Source organism: Nipponia nippon, unplaced genomic scaffold, assembly GCF_047370975.1.
Source record: "Nipponia nippon isolate SJK-2023a ecotype South Korea unplaced genomic scaffold, ASM4737097v1 scaffold_7, whole genome shotgun sequence".
NCBI lineage: Eukaryota > Metazoa > Chordata > Aves > Pelecaniformes > Threskiornithidae > Nipponia > Nipponia nippon.
In genome coordinates, this window is record NW_028262391.1 from 7,502,386 (window position 1) to 7,524,455 (window position 22,070).

The 22,070-nt window shown below is 43.8% G+C and overlaps 1 protein-coding gene across 1 annotated transcript; it reads left to right on the forward strand.

The window, feature by feature from the left end:
• The first annotated feature begins 340 nt into the window (after positions 1-340).
• On the forward strand, positions 341-10,645 carry NMD3 (NMD3 ribosome export adaptor). Its single transcript, XM_087740670.1, has 15 exons — positions 341-455; positions 760-894; positions 1,306-1,402; positions 2,454-2,534; positions 2,929-3,057; positions 3,611-3,701; positions 3,885-3,963; positions 4,284-4,380; positions 4,659-4,776; positions 5,442-5,587; positions 6,264-6,376; positions 7,094-7,166; positions 7,670-7,776; positions 9,211-9,281; positions 9,741-10,645. Exons 1-15 carry the CDS (start codon positions 412-414, stop codon positions 9,872-9,874), a joined length of 1,515 nt encoding a protein of 504 aa, XP_087596796.1. The 5' UTR covers positions 341-411; the 3' UTR covers positions 9,875-10,645.
• Positions 10,646-22,070: the final 11,425 nt, after the last annotated feature.

Below are 22,070 nucleotides of genomic sequence, written 5' to 3' on the forward strand. Positions count from 1 at the left end.
CGGGTGTGCAATACCTCTCACATCGGTCCCCATGCTAATAAATGAACGCGGCACATTTCCATGATAAAAATAAGTTAGAACATAAATCTATCGGCCCAGGGAGGGACACAAGAGGCCGGCGAGGTTGTACCCTACTGCCGCCATCTGCTGCAACAACAGCACAGGCTCGCCCGCGGGGGAAGAAGACGGATGGATCAAATCCCATGGTTTTCAAAAAAAAATGAATTAATGTTTCAAAGACTCATTAATGACCATGTTATTCGCTAGCGGCAGCCAGACGCCGCTAGGAAACGGCAGCCGCCATATTGCGGCCGCCCCGCCTCCCTCCCTCCCGCCGGCCTCTCGCGGGACCGCGTCCCTCCTCCCCTTCCTCTCAGGCCCGGAACGTGGCCGCCGCGGCTCCCCGCAGCCATGGAGTACATGGCCGGGCCGGCCGCCCCCACCCAGGGCAACATGTAAGCGGGGGCCGGGCGCCGGGGTGGCGGGGCTCTGCCGGCCGGGCCGCGGCCTCAGGGCGAGGGGCGCCCCGTTGCCGCGGGGGGCAGGCCGCCATGTACCTGGGCAGCCATCAACCGGGGCGGGGGGGGGGGGGGGGGGGGGGGGGGACGGCCCTCCTGGGCCACAGCTTTTCTTTAAATAATAAAAAACGAAATAAAAGCGACCCGTACCTTCGGTTCCCGCCGGGGGTTCCCGTAGCTGTCACCTCTGAGGTGTCACCTCAGAGTTGTTTGTGACTGACTTTTCCTCGCTGTCTTCCAGCCTCTGCTGCCAGTGCGGCGTGCCCATCCCGCCCAACCCGGCCAACATGTGCGTGGGCTGCCTGCGGGCACAGGTGGACATCACCGAGGGCATCCCCAAGCAGGGCACCCTCCACTTCTGCAAGCAGTGCGAAAGGTGGGCAGCCGGGCCCCGCTCCCCCGCCTCGGGGCGAAGCCCGCTCCTGAGGGGGAAACGGGCGCAGCGTACGCCGGCGGTGCGCGTTTTCATCGGGTCTCGTGGGATTTTCCAGCACGTTCCTGTGGTTTTTTTCTTGTGGAAGTGGAAAAGGGATGGTATGTAGGGCCTAGAAGATTGAAATGGGTGAGTTTGCGGTCCCTGAAAGAAAGAAGCGGGCAATTTGGTAAGGATGGCAGTAAAAGTGTGAATGCATTTGGAATGCGTGAATCTGAATGCGTAGGGAGGCAAAAATTATAGCTGCGTAGTTAATATTAAAACTGAAAGCCTGGTAAATAACTGCCCAACTTTTGAGTAATTTAATTTGCTGAAGCAGCTTCAATGTGCCGTAAAGCGCTTCCTGTGTCATAGGTATCTTCAGCCTCCAGGAACCTGGATTCAGTGTACCTTGGAATCAAGAGAGCTTCTTGCTTTGTGTCTTAAAAAAATCAAAGCTTCGCTGAGCAAGGTGAGTAGCTAGTTCTCTTGGTATTTCATAGCGTGTCTATTGCTATTGCTTAAAACGAAGTCCAGCTAACTGACGCAGGGTTCAGTCCTTCTGGAGCAGCCGTTTGCACTTGTGTAGAGCTTATCAACTGATTTATATTAAACATAGAGAATGACAATCTGGTCTCAAATAACTCTGTACTAGAATTTTGGACAATTCGGTAAGCACAAGCTCTAACAAAAAATTTCCAGGCATGCTGAAGAGGCTATTGCAGTGCAATTCTGTGACTTCAAAGCATACAGCGTACTGCACAATTGTTACTGTATAGAGGGGAGTTGAGCATAATTAACTGAAGGAAGCTAACATGTTTTTGATGCACCTTAATTTTACAGTTTTCTTTTTACACATTTTGTAAATTGTTTATACAATAGTTGTTCTTACTGGTTTATGACGATAAGAAAGAGGGTTGCAGAGGTCTATATGTAGATTAAATGGGAAGTCATATGTTTTAAGTTGAATAAAGTATTTCTTAGGTTCAGAATCTTGCCAGAGGAAAAAATCTGCGATAGTGTTTTAGGCAAAAAAATTGTTTTGTTACTGCAGTCATCAAGGTTTGAATTAGATTGCCTTATTGAGCTTCTTGCTGTTGGGTTAGTACTTATATATACAAAATACCCTTTGCTGCAGTAAATTTGCATGTTCTTAGTTTTAGAGATTAAATTGGCTTTTTAGTTCTGAGGAAACCATTATACTATCCAAATTCATCATTACATGGCATCCAGAGATACTGTTGAAGATAGTATTTAGTTACTGTGGTGTGACAGTCTGAGGTTGCATCTCCATTATTTTAGGTAGATCAGACTCTGTGTTCTAACTAACTGTTATTAATTGGGTTTGGTATACCGATACATATGTTTTTAATTAAGGTTATTCACTTCCTCACTTGGTTGAGGAGTAGCGGACTATACCATAAGCTTGTGTTTTCTGGTAGTTAGAGCTGTGTGTTTTTAACACCTGTACTAGTACAACTGCTGGCAGTAGTAGCTGAGTTCTCGTTCTTTCCCGCTGGCAGGTCCGGCTGATTGATGCAGGCTTTATTTGGACCGAGCCACATTCTAAGAGGCTGAAGCTGAAACTGACTGTTCAGAAGGAGGTAACTGGAGTATAGTGTTCTGCGTGTGGCTTTTAAAAAGCTTTTACGGCGAACAGTATGATTTTTTTTTTTTTTTTTTTAAATTTTATTATTACATTTCAGATAAGTGGTTCTCTTTGGTAAAATCCAACATGTGTTTACTGGCTTATCTTGGAAGGGTATTGATTTCATGCTGCCTAGATTCTGTCATTGAGGTGCCATTCATCACAGTTGGAAGAAGGTTATCGGCTGTTCCAGTAAAGTTGGGAAAATACTACTAATATTTGTGGCCCAAATATAGCTGTCTGTCACATAATTTTAGTATAGTACGGAACTTATTTCAGAATGCTGTGGTAAACTAGTTTTCTGTCTCGACAGGATTAACAAGGAAACCTTTTAAACTTTTGTTTTGCAGGTGATAAATGGAGCAGTTCTTCAGCAAGTGTTTGTGGTGGAATATATAGTTCAGTCTCAAATGTGTGAAGACTGTCATAGGATTGAAGCTAAGGATTTCTGGAAAGCTGTAGTGCAAGTCAGACAAAAGGTAGAGGCAAACTCAATTTTCATTTGTTCATGGCAGAACAATCAGGGGCGCAAATCTTTGGATGAATTTTTTATTTTCTCAGAAAAAGATGTACTCACACTTGCATGCTGCCACAGTAATAGATTTTGTGTTCGTGTTGGTTTTTTTTTCTTACTGATCTTAGTTTAGAAAAACTTTCTCTCTGCTGTCCAGTATTATTAGCATATTCTTTTTAGATGATGGCTGGCAGGAGGATCTTGTGTGAATTACGAAATATCCTTCTGTATTTTAAGGCAGTGTTAGAAACAGTGGTACAGATTGTTTATAAATATGTAAATCTTCGTTAAAGAAAACGGTATCTTTAGCAGCCAGTTACACAAAAATGAGAAACAGAAGCTTTAAATAATTTGGTATAAATAGAGCACATCTGTGAAATCTTTTTGGTTACTTGGAGTAGACTTTGGCCTGTTCCTTCTCTAGATGATCTCTTCATAGAAATGTTTATTCTTCAGAGATACTGCATTTGCACTAGATGGTTCTTAAATAACCTTGATGATTTTATCTTTGGTTTTAGACTCTGCACAAGAAGACTTTCTACTATTTGGAGCAGCTGATTTTAAAACACAGGCTTCATCAAAATACACTTCGGATCAAAGAAATCCATGGTAAGTGAAGTGGCTTGTTAGTCTAGAGGTAGAATAGATTAACCTGTTTTATATTGGAAGAGTGCTTGTGCTAGTAGCTATGTACAGATAAGCAGCAGATTACTTAGCCTATGTAATGTATTTGAAAAAAAAATACCATAGTACTTGAAATAGATATGTTCATCAAGCTTTCTTTTCTTTAAGATGGCCTGGATTTTTATTATTCTTCAAAGCAGCAGGCCCAGAAGATGGTAGACTTTCTTCAGTGTACAGTTCCATCTAGGTATATCATTTACATTTATTGCCTTGAATACTCAAAAGCTTTTGGGAAATGTCTTCTATCCTTCATTTTTAAAGAATTTTGTAAGTGGAAGGGTAAGAATCCCGTATTCTAGTTAAAACGGACAAAATGCTTTCTACGGAAGTCCCATGTTTTCCACTTAGGCATTTTAAAACTAACCCTCATGCATTTTTCTATTTCCTTAATTTTTGTATTTGTAGTACATAGCTATATACTTTCATTGCTATACTTTGTGCTGATTATCTCCTGTTTCAAGAAATGTCCTTCTTGCTGCCTGAAGGCTCTATTTTTATCTTTTGTAGATCAAAATCATCCCAACGTTTGATCTCCCATGATATTCATAGTAATGTCTACAATTACAAAAGCACTTTCTCTGTGGAAATTGTTCCAATATGCAAGGTAGCTTCTCTCTATTTTATCTTCAGGGTATTGTATGAAGTGGATTAAGTTTGGTTTTGGTGATGGAGGCCTGGTTTATTGTGTATTTGTAGGGATGGAGGGGTCTACTCCCCACAAAGCATGGAAAGCGCAGATTGCAGCTAGCTTGAGGAAGTTATCGGGTGATGCTGGGTGGAGAACTGAAAACATAAAGTTTAAAAATCTATTTCAGATTTCTCTAAAGATTTGATTAAAAATTAAGGAAATACGAGTGTAAATTATTTTCTGTTTGTATGCAGGACAATGTTGTATGTCTGTCACCAAAACTGGCGCAGAGTCTTGGTAACATGAGCCAGATCTGTGTGTGCATTAGAGTAACAAGTACCATCCACCTCATCGATCCTAGCACTCTGCAGAGTAAGTTATGGGTTCTTTTCGGCACTATGGCAGCATCTGATTTTTCTGCTGGCACAATTAGTTTTGTTTTGTTTTGTTTTCATGAAATCTTCTATTTTCAGACCATACTGTTGTAAATGTATCTGTACAATCACCGACGCAGAAATTTAATAGTGATATAAGACATAGTTCTCTAAGCTTGATTTCCGTAGTTTCCTAGGCGAAATGTGCAGGGTGAGTGTTAAAGGTCATGGATGTTCTAGGTCTCTGCTAAGCGCTTGTATTTGTCAGGTATATTCCTCTAAAATTAGGTCGCATCTAGTTTTTTCTCTGGATTGTGATTCTGGCCACTTCAGTACCAGAAGCACTGTGCTTTGGTTGGTATTTGCTGGTAAGCTCTACCAGCAAAATACCTCTATAAGGATACATCCAGGAGAATGATTCATGTGAATAAAAGGGTCAGTGCTTTAGACATGTGATATGGGATTTGGCTGTCACAGATCAACTGCTCTTGTTGCACGAGTTTGCAATATGGGTCATGTCCCAAACACTTGTATTGCAGTAACAAACTTGAACAAAATGCGTTTGGCATTTGCCTTAATTTTGGGAAATGCCTCCTTTTCCTTTTAATTCTTTGCAAGAAATTCTCTCCCTTGTGGTTGCCCATGCTGGTGGTTTTTTTCCAGTTGCTGAAATTGACGGAAATACCTACTGGCGCCACCCTTTCAACAGCTTGTTCCACCCGAAACAACTGGAGGAATTTATCATTGTGGATATCAATAGGGTTCAAGAAAAGAAAAAAGGTGCAGGTGCAGGGGCAAGATCAAACAAGGTAAGAGTTCTTCTCTGTTTGATTTAATGTTTTGGGCTTTCCTCTCCCCTCCCTCGCCTACTCAGCTGAACTTCTGTTTTGAATCGTTCTACCTTGCAAAGTCAGATGTGTGCTTTTCTGTGTCTTGCCACTGGCAAAAGCTCTTCTCAGGAAGATGTGGACAGCGTTCTGGTTTGGAAATTGCACAGGTGTGGGGTGAATTCCACTTTCAGAAATTCTTTTCTGTTGAAGAGTTTAAACTTTACTTGTTACTCTCATTATTGAAATTATTTTATATTAGCATTGCAACTCTTCAATTATTAAATTGGTTTTGTTGAAGTATAGAAGCATTTCTTTTTAATCAGAATTAATGAAGCAGTACCAAACATTTTCTTCTCAGTCAAAAGCTATATGTGGTTGAAAGTTGTGAAGGAAAAAAAAAACCACCAAAACACCAGTCCAGTTATAGAAACAGCCTTTGTGGAATTCTTGTGAGAAGTGGTTGGCAGATCCATTTCCTTCCTTTTGTAAAGATGAGAAATGGGGAGTAGCGTGCAATACATTGGATGCTTGATGTAGAAATAAAATTTTAATTACAAACGTAATTTAAAACAGTAATATAGCAGTGCAAATGTTAATAGCACAGCAAGTTAAGCTACATTTGATTACAAGGCTGTTTTGTTTTTCATTCCTCAAGCACACGCTGGCTGAAGCCTGGGTGCAGAAAACCTCGGAGTTGAATACAGATCATCAGTATTTCTGCTGTACTCATTTGGGGCACATTCTGAATCCTGGCGACCTTGTCTTGGGGTCTGTTCTGTTTCTTGGTTTTTATTAAATGATTATATAATGACTGAATTATCTGGATTCTGTACAGGCTTGTGTATTACCAAGAAAGTTTTGAACTGTTCTGATTTCTAAATGAAATCAGCAGAAGGGATAGAATCTTTCATCTTGACCATGAAGAGATGGTCCTAATACAGGAAATCTTTTTCTAGCAGAAGTCATCTTGGGAAAAGGGCTGTTAGTAATGAGAGCGCTGCAGTATTGATTTTAGAGTGCAGACTGGAATAACAGTTTAGACACAAATAGCTGGGCGGGATTTTTAAAATACCAAGCAAGATCTTTTTGTTTGATAATGAGTATCGTATGCAGCAATGACAAATGTGAAGTTTTTGTAAGATTAGGCAAATTAGGTGTTTCTCAAACAGGCAAAAACATGAATGTTATTGGAGCTGTTGTGAGCCCAACAGAACCTCAGTGGATATTGCTGTTTGGATGCAGGAGGCTGGGGAGTGCTACTGAACAGAATTTGGGAACAGCAGCTTCTGAGAGTTATTTATAGTTATGACAGCTGCGTATTGATGTGGATTTTTTATTTGTTCTGTAGTTCATTTGGAAACGTTTATCTTTCTTAGGAGCTGTAACTTAAACTATGCTGCTCTTTAATACAAACATACGAGACATTGAGTTTAATTTTGTGGACTTACATAGAAGGGTAGGATAAAATACCTGCTTTCATTTTAGATTCGACTTGGCGAACTGCAACTTAAATGACGAGTTTGCCAATAAGATGAACCCACACAATATTCCTGATGTGGTAAGACCATTTTCTTTCTCTGTACAAAGTTCTCTGCATTACCCAGGGGTATTAGGCAATATGATTTTATAATGAATACTCGCTAGTTCCGTAGTGCCAAAGGAAGAGGGGATCTTAATATTGAAATGTGAATAGCAGCTGATTTTGAGAATTATTTTTCTCACCACTTAAATTTTTGAGTTGAATAATACGTTTACTTTAACTTACCGTACTCTTTGTTGGTTTTGTTCAAATTACCATGCAGTGCGTGGTGAAAACTATTACAACTTCAGTGTGTATATGCCCCTTCAGGACGTAATCCAAAGTGCTTGGAAACCTTTGAATTGACAGATGCTATATAAATTCTATATAAAACTTCTGAGTGCCAGGCTGACTCTGCCATTTGTTCAGCTGATTTTACAGTTGCCCAAATCGAGACTTGAGTGGAGTCTGGGGTTTTGAAAGAGTGTCATCAATAGTATTGAAGGTGCGTATGTATAAATACTTGCTGGTTTTCACTGTAGGTATTAATAAAGAAGAGCTATGACCGTACCAAACGCCAGCGTCGCAGAAACTGGAAGCTGAAAGAGCTAGAAAGGGACAGAGAAGGCACGGATACAGATGACGAAAGGTTCAGTATCTACCATGAAGCTTTTTAGTCCCTCCTACCTAGGATACTGTGCCAAGCCTAAAAATAACATCTCTCAGTTTCTGCTGAGGATAAACCCAATGTAAGGCCTAAGCTGATGTGCTGAGTGTTAAGGGGGCACAAGCCAATGCTGCTGGCTCTGTTGGAGCATGATGCTGGCTCGGACAGGCTGATATCGGTGTTCTCTGAAGAGCTTTTCTCTCTGCATTTTTCCCCCTTCATAGAATCATAGAATTGTTAAGGTTGGAAAAGACCCTTAATATCATCGAGTCCAACTGTTAACCTAGCACTGCCAAGTCCACCACTAAACCATGTCCCTAAGCACCACATCTACCCGTCTTTTAAGTATCTCCAGGGATGGAGACTCAACCACTTCCCTGGGCAGCCTGTGCCAGGGCCTGACAGCCCTTTTGGTGAAGAAGTTTTTCCTACTATCCAGCCTAAACTTCCCCTGGCGCAGCTTGAGGCCGTTTCCTCTCGTCCTATTGCTTGTTACTAGGGAGAAGAGACCGACCCCCGCCTCGCTACAGCCTCCTTTCAGGTAGTTGTAGAGAGCAATGAGGTCTCCCCTCAGCCTCCTCTTCTCCAGGCTAAACAACCCCAGCTCCCTCAGCCACTCCTCACAAGACTTGTGCTCCAGACCCTTCACCAGCTTCGTTGCCCTTCTCTGGCCACGCTCCAGCGCCTCGATGTCCTTCTTGTAGTGAGGGGCCCAAAACTGAACCCAGTACTCGAGGTGCTGCCTCACCAGTGCCGAATACAGGGGCACTATCACCTCCCTGTGCAGGGAGTGCTTCCCTAGTGCAGGAAGTGCTTTAAGCATACGCACCTTACTTACGTTTATCCTATCTGCTAAGTTTTCAGGGAACATGGATACTGAACTGAGGACAGTGGGCCAGGGGGGTGTGGAAACAGATTAAATCCTGAAATCTTAAAGATAACCCTGCAAGTTTTTCAGGTTTACTGCTGCAAAATGTAAAAACTATTTTTATGTTTTTTCCAAGAAAAGCTTAAATCACGAGACAAGTGAGTAATATCGGAAGCATTGTGTCTGTAGCTTACAGCTGGTGTCTGTCTAGCTAAAGGGACACTTCTGTGAAAACGTGCTTGTCACTGGTTTGTTCAGTGACAAAGCTGATACAGCAACAGCAGATTCTAAATAACGTTCAATTGAGTAGAAAAAATGAGGCAATTAGAGTTAAACGAGAACAGGCAGATTAAACAAATTATTTGGAAACTAATAGGTGATAGAAAAAAGCAGAAAGAATGAGTTGGAAATGTAGGAATGCTGTCAGAAGGCACGTCTGAAGGACTGTGGATTGCAGTCCTTCCTTGGGGCTTTGTTTCTTTGATTTTATTCTGTTTTATAAATTTACATAAACTCACAGGAAAAGTGAGTAAATCCATCTTTTACAGACAATACCAGGACTTCCTTGAAGATCTCGAAGAAGATGAAGCCATCAGGAAGAATGTCAACATTTACAGAAGTAAGGCCTTTTTAACCATTTAATTGCATGTAGCTAGATCGTGACTATCTGAGTGAAAATATTTTTACTGAAGTTCTGTATTTGGATTCTTTGACCTGCTGATGCCTAGAGAAATGCTGTGATGTAATAGTTTCAGGTATTCGATGTATTTCATGTCCACTGAATGGGTGTTGATGGTTTTTGTTTGCTTGCCTTTAACATGAGAGAGAGAAGCCTGTTTTCTCCCGCACCCAAAACCTCTGCTGGATGAAGGATCCGATACATAATTCAGCGTTTTCCATGATGGCAATTGCCATGGGATTGCTGGCTTTTAGGAGGGATTTGTTTGGGTTTGGTTTTGTGGTTTGTTGGTTGTTTTGGGGTTTTTTTCCCGGTCTTTCTTTGGGGTTGTTCAGGGGCTTTGGGTTTGTTTTCTTTGCTTAGCTCTTTGTTGGTTTTTTTTTCCTATTGCTTTTTTAGATGCAGAAGTTCCAGTGGAGAGTGACACAGATGATGATGGTCCTCCGCGAATCAGTCTGGCTGAAATGCTGGAGGATCTCCATATTTCCCAGGATGCCACTGGTGGGGAAGGGGCAAATATGATGACAGAATAAGAATAGTGTATTAGTCAATGCAATAAATATTCCCTTAGTGAGGAAAAAGTGCCCAAAACATAAGTAAACATTACAAACTGATCACGTGAACATGAAAAGTAATGTGGTAACTACCACTATACACCTAAATAGTGGTCCTAAATTAATATTTTATGTATAATTTTCTAGAGAAACAGCAATTAAAGTTAAATATCTGTTGCAAGCATTGCAATAAAAGTTCCACACGTTCCTCCCATCCCTGAGTGCTTTCTCCTTGCAACTACTGCAGTGTGAGGATCAGCTGACTAACTTCAGGGTTATCCATTGGGAGTAATCATTGTCTTGTGCTGAAGACAGCTGGTAAGGAAGGATGTCAGGAGGGAGAGATGTTATTCTAGTTTGCTGGATTTGTAGGTAGAGTACCTACCTACTGTTTATTGCTTTCATTTCTTCACATGGGAAGGATTTTTCCTGTCTTAATATTTTTGATACAATGGTTTGAAGCCTTTTACAATATTTCTAGATTATTCCATGTAACAGCATTTTGGGGAAGCTCAGGAATGTATCTTCGGTTCCGTTGGTAAGGGAACTCCAAATCTACATGCGTACACAAAAAACCTTCCCTGTGAATTGACTGAAGATGCAGCCCTTGATCAGAAAGATGGGAAACTTCGGTTAAGTATAACGAATATTGTATTGTACTATATTCCATGCCTGTATCAGTCGGTTAAAAGCAATATGCATAATGTCTAATTAATACACCAGGTATAAACTATTAAAAAACTATACAGATATTTTTGGTCCATCATTATTTATTTAACTTTAAAATCAAATTTCTCTCTACTTGCAGCCCAAAGTGGTGTAGGAGGACATTACATACTTGTATTCATCAGGTTTTAATTCACTTTACGGCACAAAGGTGGTTCAACAGAAATTTTACTAAGAGTTTATGTGCATATACATTTGTTTTAATTCAGTATAAATGTGGAAGCATAGCATAGCAAGAGTGGTTTTGCCACTGCATTTTTTTTTTAACTTCAGAAAAAAAGTTGTTCAAAAGAAATGGCATATGCAAGGGAGGGAAATACTAATAATGTAAAGTTGGAAAAAAATAGAGCTGTGTAGGATTCATCTAACAGGGTATTAATGATTCCTCTGTCAAGGATCTGCATAGCTCAAAGGAGAACACTCCACGTAGTTTGTCACCGCTTGCATGCTCGTAAGAGAAGCCCACGGGGCTGAAATGCGCTGTTTCTCTGCACTGTCAGCTGAGGAGGTGTCGGGAGCACCCGTCTCCCTTTCACTGTACTTCACAGCTTTTCAAGGCCTCGAAAAGCTAAGAAACAATCAAGGAGTTAGCAGTCTTCAGCCCACTGCCAGGTGAGGGAAACGTTTGCCTTATTCTTTAGTTTAAATATAATCTTGGGCTCAGTGTTTCCGAACAGGCGTGAATCTGCTGGATTTCTGGCTTATTGTCTGAGCCCAGGCAACGGCCGTAGAAGGCCAAGGTATTTTTGATTGTAAAAGGTGGAGCTAGGTTTAGTTATCAGTTACTCATAGTTGTTTGTTGTTTGGTTTTTTTTTTTATTCTGTCTCGTAATCTTGTAATTATCCATTTGTAAAGAGGGAAAAATGGAAATTTGGAAAGGCAGTTTTGACTGGCAAAGCTCTAAGCCGCCTGTTGGTGTTGTTAGCAGCTCCGCCATCCCTCAGTGCCAACTTTTACTGCGTACGTGTGTCACACTAAGCTCTTCTGCCTCCACTACTCAGGAGCTTTGTCATATTTTTTTACTATGTAGAAGAGCAGTTAGGAAGAATCCATAAAGCTGCTGAGAACTCAAAGTACAATTTATCTCGTGACAGTAACTTAGTTCAGTATAGGGAAGGCATAAAACTGTGCTTAAAAAATATTCATGAGAATGCAGCTGCATAGCTGAATTATCACTACCATAAAAATGGTTTATTTATACATATTTTACAGCAGCTACACCTGCCAGTAGTGCTGGGGAGATGCAGATAAACTCGGTTCTAGTGACCATTGGGCCACATCTGTGGAAACTGAAGAACTTTAATTTGTAACTTGTAGCCATTGAATGCGTTCTGTGTCGGGATGTGTTTTGGGTTGTGATTTTTCTCACAGAGGTAAAAATGATCAAGCCTTTATCGTACATCGTTTAGTAAGAAGCTTCCTGTTGTTAGCAGGTGAAGGGGGAGCAATAAAATCTTGTTTTAAACTGTGCTGTTTTGATCAATCCTTTTCCTTCCTCTCTAATGTTTTCCTGCGTAGTGTCTCTCAGTAATTTCAGATGTCTTGCCGTCCTGCCTGTCATCCTGCTTGTTACCAGAGATGTCCCTCTTCCTTTTCCCCCCCGCTGCGGACTGTTGCCAGTCTGTATTAGGTTTCAAGCATCTTTCAGCAAGAGTCTTGTCTGGAAAGATGTCATGCTACGGATGCCAGGCAAACAAGTCATAAATCTAAGTATATTTCTTGGCTTTTTGTGCGTTTGTTTGCTAGCTGGTAACACGGAGTAACAGCTCTCCGATGAGCAGGCAAGCTGTCTGTACCTGAAACCAAAGTTAGTTCTCATTTTAGGTTCTTGAGTTTACAGTGTACCTTTAACATTTGAACGGTTGGGTGCCAAAAGAGGCTTAGATAGTGTACCAGCGAATGAAATGTTTGCCAAGGTCGTCTCACTGACACTGGATAAGTAATTCGACAGGAGGCGCTTAATTCACGATAGATAAAAGGCTGCCACTTACCCTGCATCTCTTTCTGAAAATCTCTATCTGTGGATTGAGCCACAGCTTCCAGCTCCTCTCCTTCTATACATACAGAAGTTGCTTCAGGATTTGAAGTCATAACTGCTTAATGATTAATTTGCCCCCAGATTTTGATGAATTTTGAATCGGAAGAGTTGAAGCTTAACATCCCACTCGTTTGCTTGGGGAGGAGGGGGCTGCTGTTGAGATGCCAACATATGCGCATGTGTGGGTACCGGATCTGGCACAGAGTGCGTGCGGTAGCGAGTGCCAAGCAGTAGCAGTATGTACAGTCATTTCTGAATAGTAACGCAGATGTAAAAGGGTTGTCTGAAGTAGTTAGGTGATGGTTAAATTTGAAGTGTAGTAAGCTAGCAGTAAGACTAAAAAAGAAAGAATAGTTTTTAAAGTATTAAAAAAAAAAAAAAAAAAAAAAGCCAACGCAGCCAGCTGATGAGATTCGGTTTCAGCGGAGAAGAGAAGTTTTGTCCTTCAAAACAGCCAACATTTTGTTCTTTCAGAAGCAAGGCTTTTACAGTGAGAAACCAAATAAGGCTTCGTGCGGCCTCTCGGCCCCGTCACTGTAGCTTCCCGGGCTAGGAATGGTGGGAAGAAATAGCTGCCTAAGCTAAGGGAGTTTCACTCCCCCCCCAGTGAATTACCGGGGGGGAGAATGGAGACAGAGAAAATGCAAGAGTAGATTTAAACTTCGTGGGGTTTTAGTGTTGAATTTCCATTTTGGTTAATGATGAATCGCTTCTTTTTTGGGGGTTTGGCTGCCTTAGTGAACAACGTGTGCCATAGTTCCCGTGAGCAACTGATGTATTACTGTGATCCGAGATCATTTTATTGAAATTCAAAGTTCTATTAAAAAAAAATTTCATTTGTCATGGGAGAAGCTGTCCAGAACTTTGGAATAACTGAAAGTTTTTTGCTCACAGAAAATGGTGAAGGAGAATATTAGGTTGCGTAAGTCAAACCTTACAGCACAGAAGCTGGATGATTGAGGGGAAAAAAATGCACAGAAAGAGGTGGTTCGGATATGCAAGCACTACTTTTTGAATTTTTTTTGTCTATAGAAAAAGTCTTGTATATTCATGATGAAAAGCCTAAGGTTGATAATTTCATCATTAACTCCTTTAAAAATCTGTTAGTAGATTCTCTTGTGTAACTACAGAGGTTCCCAAATATGGTTCAGGTGGGAATTGTTCAGGAAAATACTGTTAAAATCGTGCCAGATGACTTACCTTTGTTGTATTAAAAGGACCGCGTCTCTGCCAGTTTGGGGAAATTATGACCTGAGGAATAGCGTACGTGCTAGTTGTCATTGAGGTACTGATCTGGTGCAGAGTTTTAATAAAATCAATATTATTTTAGTCTCTTCCACTCTTAGAAGTAGCTTACATATAGGGAATTACAGGGGAATGTTGTGCCATGGATTTTTCCTTAAAGCGGTTAGACTTGGACTAGTATTTAAGTTGTTCCTGTTGTTTGGTAGGTTGGGTTTGGGCTGGGGGGAGCATCCCTCACTGGATACCCCTGAGGACAGCCCGGCCCCACCTCCTTTCCTGTCTCCCATCAGGTATTGATACACACGGATACGATCCTGCTGAGCCGTCTTTTCCTCAGGCTAAACAGCCCTGGCTCTCAGGCTCTCCTCCTCTGGCGGAGCGCTGCAGTTACGGCGAGGGGAGGAAGGAAATTGTGAGCAGATTGTGCCATTTCCAAACAGGGAACATAGTTTGGGAAAACCTACACGTATAAGATAGTGTTCATCCTCTCGGATCGCTTTGCAAAAAAAGAGTATCTGTAGATATATCTCTCTACCCCAAACCTTAGATGAGTTCCCATATCAATTCTGCATCCTATCGCATCCGTCCCTGGACGCTCCAGGAGCACACCGCTGGCCTTTGCTGCCCCTGTAACCCAGCACATTTTATGCTCAGCGTCTCGGCATGTGTTCAGTTTTGGGCCCCTCACTACAAGAAGGACATCGAGGCGCTGGAGCGTGTCCAGAGGAGGGCAACAAAGCTGGTGAAGGGTCTAGAGCACAAGTCTTGTGAGGAGTGGCTGAGGGAGCTGGGGTTGTTTAGCCTGGAGAAGAGGAGGCTGAGGGGAGACCTTATTGCTCTCTACAGCTACCTGAAAGGAGGCTGTAGGGAGGTGGGGGTCAGTGTCTTCTCCCACGTAACAAGTAATAGGACAAGGGGAAACAACCTCAAGCTGCACCAGGGGAGGTTTAGGTTGGATAGTAGGAAAAACTTCTTCCCCGAAAGGGCTGTCAGGCACTGGCACAGGCTGCCCAGGGAAGTGGTTGAGTCTCCATCCCTGGAGGTATTTAAAAGCCAGGTAGACGTGGTGCTTAGGGACATGGTTTAGTGGTGGACTTGGCAGTGCTGGGTTAACGGTTGGACTTGATGATCGTAAACGTCTTTTCCAACCTAAATGATTCTATGGTTCTGCGCGCAGGAGGGAGCGCAGGGTTAGGCCCTCACAAACAGGGACCACACAGCATAGCATATGGTCCATTCTAGGAGATGCTGCCTGCAATCAAGTTGCTGAGAATTTGATGTGGGCAAATACCGTTAGACAAACTCATTTTTCTTTTTGTAGTTGAAACATGCTCAAGATGGAAGACAAAAAGCCGGGTGTGTTGCAAGGACCTTTCTGGGAATGGCCAAATACACTTTGCTTGAAAGGCTGCAACGTCTCGGTGAGACGCACGGGGCTCGCTTTGGTCAGGAGGCGTCCGCAGTGGCAGGCACTTGCCCGTTCTTCTGTAGAAGTTGCCACAGAGGAATTGAGATGTGCCTGTGATTAATGTGATAGGCCACCTGATGTCACTGTTCCTTCATGTTCATAGCCCCAAAAGCAATCTGTTCAGCTGCTCTAAAGAAAAGATGGCTATAAACTCTGAAAAACTTGTTTATGTGGATGTAGTTCCCAATATGTTCATTTAAGTTTAAAATCACATAACGCCAACCTAAGGAAAAGTAAGACAAAAGCTGCTTTGATCTTGATGTTAAAGGACTTATTCCTGGCAATCTGCTCCTCCTGCCGGCAGATTCGCCTCTACTTACGCCTTGCCAAGGCCGCTTATTTTAGCTGCGTTCTCCCAGAACAGTTAAATACAGGGGTGATACTCGTGTTGGGTTTCAGAGGGGTTTTGGCAAGGTTTGCTATAGCTCATTCCAGAACATAATCGTGTAGCAAAGAATATTACTGCCTTCAGAATTTACTGACGTCTTCTGTGCTTAACCTCCATCATAAGCTTAGGATGGGAACCTGGTTAAGACACGTAAGAAGCGGGAGATGGAGTTGAAAACTTGTCAGGATCTCAGGTCCAGGATGAAAAACAAAGCATGATCATCAAGAGAGAGAAGTGCCTCTGTGTAATTTGAATATTCAGATTTATAAAATGAAGCAATTACGTAGGACACAAATCCACAACTAATGTACCTTTTCACATCAACTACGAAAATGTTTCTGATGTGCCAAGCGCTGAAAGGACTTCAAAGACTATTTTAAAATAATCTCTGCTCAGTGACAAGTTTTGTAAGACAGAAGGAAACTATGTAAGCTGTAAATTATTTGGCAGGTTGGTTGTATACTGCTTAGCATGATGAGACTTCATGCTGCATGGGCTGTAATGATTACAGTTAACACTTTTATTATTAATGTAGGTCTTTTTTTAATTCATACCTTTTTGTAGGACGGATCTGAGGTATAAAGGGCTGCAATTTTTAACCCACACCTCTGCTGAAATGAATTTATGCTCATGTATGAAAGCCGGACATATTTAGGCCAGTAGGAATGCAGCAGAAGAGAAACCCCACAAAGTCGTTGCTTGAAGCTCTAGGTTTGATTTAGACTTTTCCTTAAGAGGTGGATGATCATATTGAAAATAATCCAGAATTAGGTCCTCCAGGCGCCCCGAATCCCCCGAGGAGCAGAGGTGTTCAAGCACTTTGTGTTGCGCTGTCAGGCTCTGAGGTTCCCTGATGCTCTGTGGAAGCCGCAGTCAGAGGCAGGCGTGCAGGCTGCCGATGCAGCAGACACGGAGTTAGTCCCAAAACAGAGGATTTGCAGAAGCTGGCGTGCTGAGAAAGGAGATGCCGGAGCCAGGCCGGTGGAAGTGCTCGTCCAAGCACCGATGGGAGCAACCGCACTCAGCCGTTCCTCCAGCTGGCTCTCGGAGGCAGCTGCTCCTCGGCCTTCCAGCATCTCTAGGCTTCGGTGCCCCTTTCCACACCCGTGTGCTAAACTCCCTGGTCTGGCAGGTGGCTGGTATCGCCCAAGACTCGGATCCAGCAAAAGGATGTGTACGCTCCAAGTAGGATTTAAAAGGAATTCTCTTCAGTCCAAATTGTGACAATGTTGAGACAGCTGCTGTTTAACCTTGGCAGCCTCTGAACTCCATATATAGCTCACTCCTTTACCACAGTTTCCTCCTTGCCTGAATTTGCTCTTTCCCAAAGCCTGCAATCTTCAGCCTGACACAGTCTCTTGGAAGGATTCCTCTTGCTGCGGCTTTCCCACTGTAACGAGGTCAGCCTGAGTTAAAATGCTTTGTAAAAGTTCGGGTATTCATAGCTACTCCAGGTTTTCTCTAGGTTAGATTTGACTTTTTAATATCACTTCCTGTAATATAGACGTAAAGCTTCTATAGGTGGCACTGACAGGTAGCCTACAGTAAGCAACAGCACCATATTACGTACCTGAACGTGATATCTGATGCAGCTGAGCTCATACACAATTTCCTGTGCTCCGACAGGATGCGAGATACATGCAGGACTATTTAATCTCTCAAACTAATTCTTTTAATGTAGCTTTCTAAGATAATGTAAAAAAAAAAAAAAAAAATCAAAATTCAATTTCAAGTGTTAATGGCCTGTAATGCATCACCTCATTATGCAGAGAAATTAGCCATGCATAGATGTATAAGTGAAAGCAGCCCTGGGTACCTTCAGATAAGTCTTCCAGATGGAAAAGGTTATGGATACTCGGGGGGGGTTTGTTGGGGTTTTATTTGAACTTAACCAGCTTTCTAAAAAATACAGGTGCTTCTCAACAGTGTATTTTAGTTTGCTGGGTGATCCTCTACAGCCTCCACGTGCAACGTGCAGTGGGGAGCAACAAAAAAGTCTCATTTGTAGAGACCAATGAAGCGTGTGCCCCTCAAACCAGAGCTGAGGGAAGAGCCGGGACCCTCCAACGGCCTGGGACGATGCTGACTGCAGGCTGGGCGCTGGTTTGCACCCGCTGTGCTCCTTGGTCCCTTGGACTCCCCGTCCCAGCCCAAATGTGCCTGCTGCCCCAAGGGGCGGGAGAGGACTCGCTGAGTGACTCACAGGCCTTGGGCACCCTGTGGGCCCGGTGTTTTAATCAGGCTCCTCAGTGAAGTGTAAACAGGCATTTCAGATTTATAGATAGGAAGCTATGTGCTGATAATTTTTCCCCTGTATTCGGCACTGGTGAGGCCGCACCTCGAGTCCTGGGTTCAGTTTTGGGCCCCTCACTACAAGAAGGATGTCGAGGCGCTGGAGTGTGTCCAAAGAAGGGCAACGAAGCTGGGGAAGGGTCTGGAGCACAAGTCTTATGAGGAGCAGCTGAGGGAGCTGGGGTTGTTTAGTCTGGAGAAGAGGAGGCTGAGGGGAGACCTTATTGCTCTCTACAACTGCCTGAAAGGAGGCTGTAGCGAGGTGGGGGTCGGTCTCTTCTCCCAAGTAACAAGCAATAGGACGAGAGGAAACGGCCTCAAGCTGCGCCAGGGGAGGTTTAGGTTGGATATTAGGAAAAACTTCTTCCCCGAAAGGGCAGTCAGGCACTGGCACAGGCTGCCCAGGGAAGTGGTTGAGTCTCCATCCCTGGAGGTATTTAAAAGCCGGGTAGACGTGGTGCTTAGGGACATGGTTTAGTGGTGGACTTGGCAGTGCTGGGTTAAAACGATTGGATTCGATGATCTTAAGAGTCTTTTCCAACCTTAACGATTCTATGATTCTGTGATTACGTATCTAAGCTGAAACAGGCAATATTCTTATATGTGTTTTCTATAGCCTTCAAACCAAAACAGGAATGATCCCATTATACAGAAAGTGTTAACTCTTGCCTTTGTAGAAACACCCTTTTGAAACGCTAGGTTATTTATTTGTTACGTGGGGTTTTTTTTCTTATACATTCTGTACAAACAAAAATAAATTCTAACCAAGTTAACTGTATAAGAAGGGACAACATTTTAGAGTCTTGCAGTTGTAAGATCCATGAGGACTCCTCTCCGTACCCTCAGCCGTGCTTCTCATCCCCGTTCCTCGGCCAGGGCAGGCGGTTCAGAAGGGGCGACGTGACAGGCAGCGAGGAGAGTGAGGAGCTACTGATGCTGCAGAGAGGAACCAAGGCAAAGCCCTGTCCTCCTCAAGGAGACATTAGCAAATACTGGAAACATCACCAATAAAGGAAGAAGTAATTTTCTGTAACAAAGCAGACTTTAACTAAGCTGTTGCAGGAAGCAATTCAGCTGAGCAGGAAAGTTAGGCAGAAAGTTTCAGCCGTGCAGGACTGAGTAATTTCAGGTCAGCTTTCTAAAGGAAACAGATCTGCTGTAAACTCAACGTTGTTCTAAACAAATACATGCAAGATGAAAAGGAATATATTCTGCGAGACGTGGAGTCTATTAAGTGCTGACAAGTTCATCTTAGGAACAGGATTTTCAAGTCAGATAATGAATAGCTAAGATAAGAACTCAAATCATGCTCAGATGTAAACAGTAGCATAGACAAAATGCATACGTCATAGTAGCAAAACAATAAAAGTAACAACAAGGAGCGTGAACTTATCTTAGGCCTCTAAAAACTGTTAGAAGTAATCAGCAGCAGAGGGGGTAAAGTTCCGCGTGAACAAAATCATCCTCTTCGTTGCCTTTAGGAAGTTTAAACTATTTGGATCGATAAAATACAGATTATAGTTTAATGAGAGATAAGCTGTAAAAGTCCTACAATAATAAACCTCCGTAATGAGGCCGCTGCAAATCTACCATTATGTATTATAGCTGTAAAGATCACACAGTTCACAGTGAACGGCATGAGCAGTTTTATTTTAGCAGATGTTTATTATTTTGTTGTTTAGTTTCAACTCTTGCTGAACCAGCGTTGGTAAGTCGTGCAATTTAAATATGAGATTCCTTTTGAAAAGTCAGTGAAACAGCGATCCGAAGGGTGCTCCACATCACCCTCGCCTTCCTTGCTAATGTATAGCACCACAGGGACATAAACGGCCCCCGTGGAAACACATGGACCTTCACAAAGGTGGGGAGTGGAAATGATGTTAGAGCACCAGCTTGGTTCTATGTCAGAAACTTGGCCAAATTCAGGCTGCGTGTTTAAGCCCACGTTTGCAAATACTAAAATTAATTTCTTTATCGACAGAAAGTCACTGAGCAGCACACGCAAGCGTACGCTGTGGTCAGCAGGCCTAGGAGGGAGCAACAAGCACCTCTTAGTCGTGCTCCTGATGGATAACAGACCCTGCAAACAGCAACTGCAAGCAGCCATCTCCTCTCCCACGCGCACATACCCGGACGCTCAGCCCCCACAGAGAGCGGGAACCCGGCGTGCGGAATTAGCAGCTATCGAGTGCGGCAGGCCTTGGCGGTAAGGATTTGATACTCTTGCTGAGCAAGCAGATCCTCTGACAACGTTGAGGAGACTAACCAGCCATCCCAGTGTCTACAAAACAGCCTCCTGCTCAGGCAGGCTCTGTCTGTCTGTGTGCAAAAACCATCGGCAGACGGCTGGCCTGCCTATGCGAGCAAGTTTGTCGAAAAACTTTGCTTGTTCTTGGTTGTGCAAGACACTTGGGCAAAGTGGGATGGAAATGCTGCTGGTGCTAGCAGGAAGCCACGGGGAACTGACCTTGGTGCGGGTGTCCTCAGAGAAGGGTGTGCAGGCAGGACTTGCAGGAAATATCCCATTCCCTATTCCTCTTGAAATACTTTCCGCTTCAGCCATGCATTAATAAATCTCGATTTGCAACACTTATCATCAGGTTTGAAAAACAAATGTTGTGGCCACTCAGTGCAGACTGCTGAGCCAGTACAAACTCTGCTGAGTGAAAATCATCTTGAAAAGTATTGAAGCAGACTGTTACAGTAGTCTCTACTCCACAGCAGATAGCATCTGTTCTCACACAGCTGGGATAAACCTATCAAGGTGTGGTGGGCTGACCCTGGCTGGATGCCAGGTGCCCACCAAAGCTGCTCTATCACTCCCCTCCTCAGCCGGACAGGGGAGAGAAAATATAATGAAAGGCTCGTGGGTCGAGATAAGGGCAGGGAGAGATCACTCACCAATTACTGTCGTGGGCAAAACAGACTCGACCTGGGGAAAGTAGTTTAATTTATTACCAAGCAAATCAGAGTCTGGTAGTGAGAAGTAAAACCGAATCTTAAAACACCTTCCCCCCACCCCTCCCTTCTTCCCAGGCTTAACTTCACTCCCAATTTCTCTACCTCCCCCCACAAGCAGCGCAGGGGGATGGGGAATGGGGGTTGGGGTCAGTTCATCACACCTTGTCTCTGCTGCTCCTTCCTCGTCAGGGAAGGACTCCTCACACTCTTCCCCTGCTCCAGCATGGGGTCCCTCCCACGGTAGACAGCCCTTGACGAACTTCTCCATCGTGAGTCCTTCCCAGGGGCTGCAGTGCTTCACGAGCTGCTCCAGCGTGGGTCCCTTCCACAGGTGCAGTCCTTCAGGAGCAGACTGCTCCAGCGTGGGTCCCCTGTGGGGTCACAAGCCCTGCCAGCAAACCTGCTCCAGCCTGGGCTCCTCTCTCCACGGGGCCACAGGTCCTGCCAGGAGCCTGCTCCGGTGTGGGCTTCTCACAGCCTCCTTTGGGCATCCCCCTGCTCTAGTGTGGGGTCCTCCATGGGCTGCAGGTGGAGATCTGCTCCACCGTGGACCTCCATGGGCTGCAGGGGGACAGCCTGCCTCACCATGGTCTTCCCCAGGGGCTGCAGGGGAATCTCTGCTCTGGCGCCTGGAGCCCTTCCTCCCCCTCCTTCTTCCCCGACCTTGGTGTCTGCAGGGCTGTTCCTCTCGCGTCGTCTCACTCCTCTCTCTGGCTGCACTTGTGCAGGTTGGGGTTTTTTTCCCCCTTCTAAACTGTGTTATCCCAGAGGTGCAACCACCATCGCTGATGGGTTCGGCCTTGGCCAGCGGTGGGTCCGTCTTGGGGCCAGCTGGCATTGGCCCTGTTGGACACAGGGGAAGCTTCTAGCAGCTTCTCACAGAAGCCACCCCTGTAGCCCCCCCACTACCCAAACCTTGCCACGCAGACCTAAAACACAAGTGCATGGCTAGTTTGATAGACACCAACTTATACCAGTGCCTGACCTTGATCAAATTTACATTCAGATGAGCGTGCACAGGCCTGACACTGGCAAATCTGGAGCCATGGCCTTATT

What these genes read in the sequence shown, in the direction of transcription:
- NMD3 (XM_087740670.1), top strand. Translation starts at nt 412, where the DNA reads ATGGAGTACATGGCCGGGCCGGCCGCCCCCACCCAGGGCAACAT. An exon ending in TCGGATCAAAGAAATCCATG is followed by an intron (nt 3,702 to 3,884) that starts GTAAGTGAAGTG and finishes CTTTTCTTTAAG; the next exon opens with ATGGCCTGGATTTTTATTAT. An exon ending in CAGTGTACAGTTCCATCTAG is followed by an intron (nt 3,964 to 4,283) that starts GTATATCATTTA and finishes TATCTTTTGTAG; the next exon opens with ATCAAAATCATCCCAACGTT.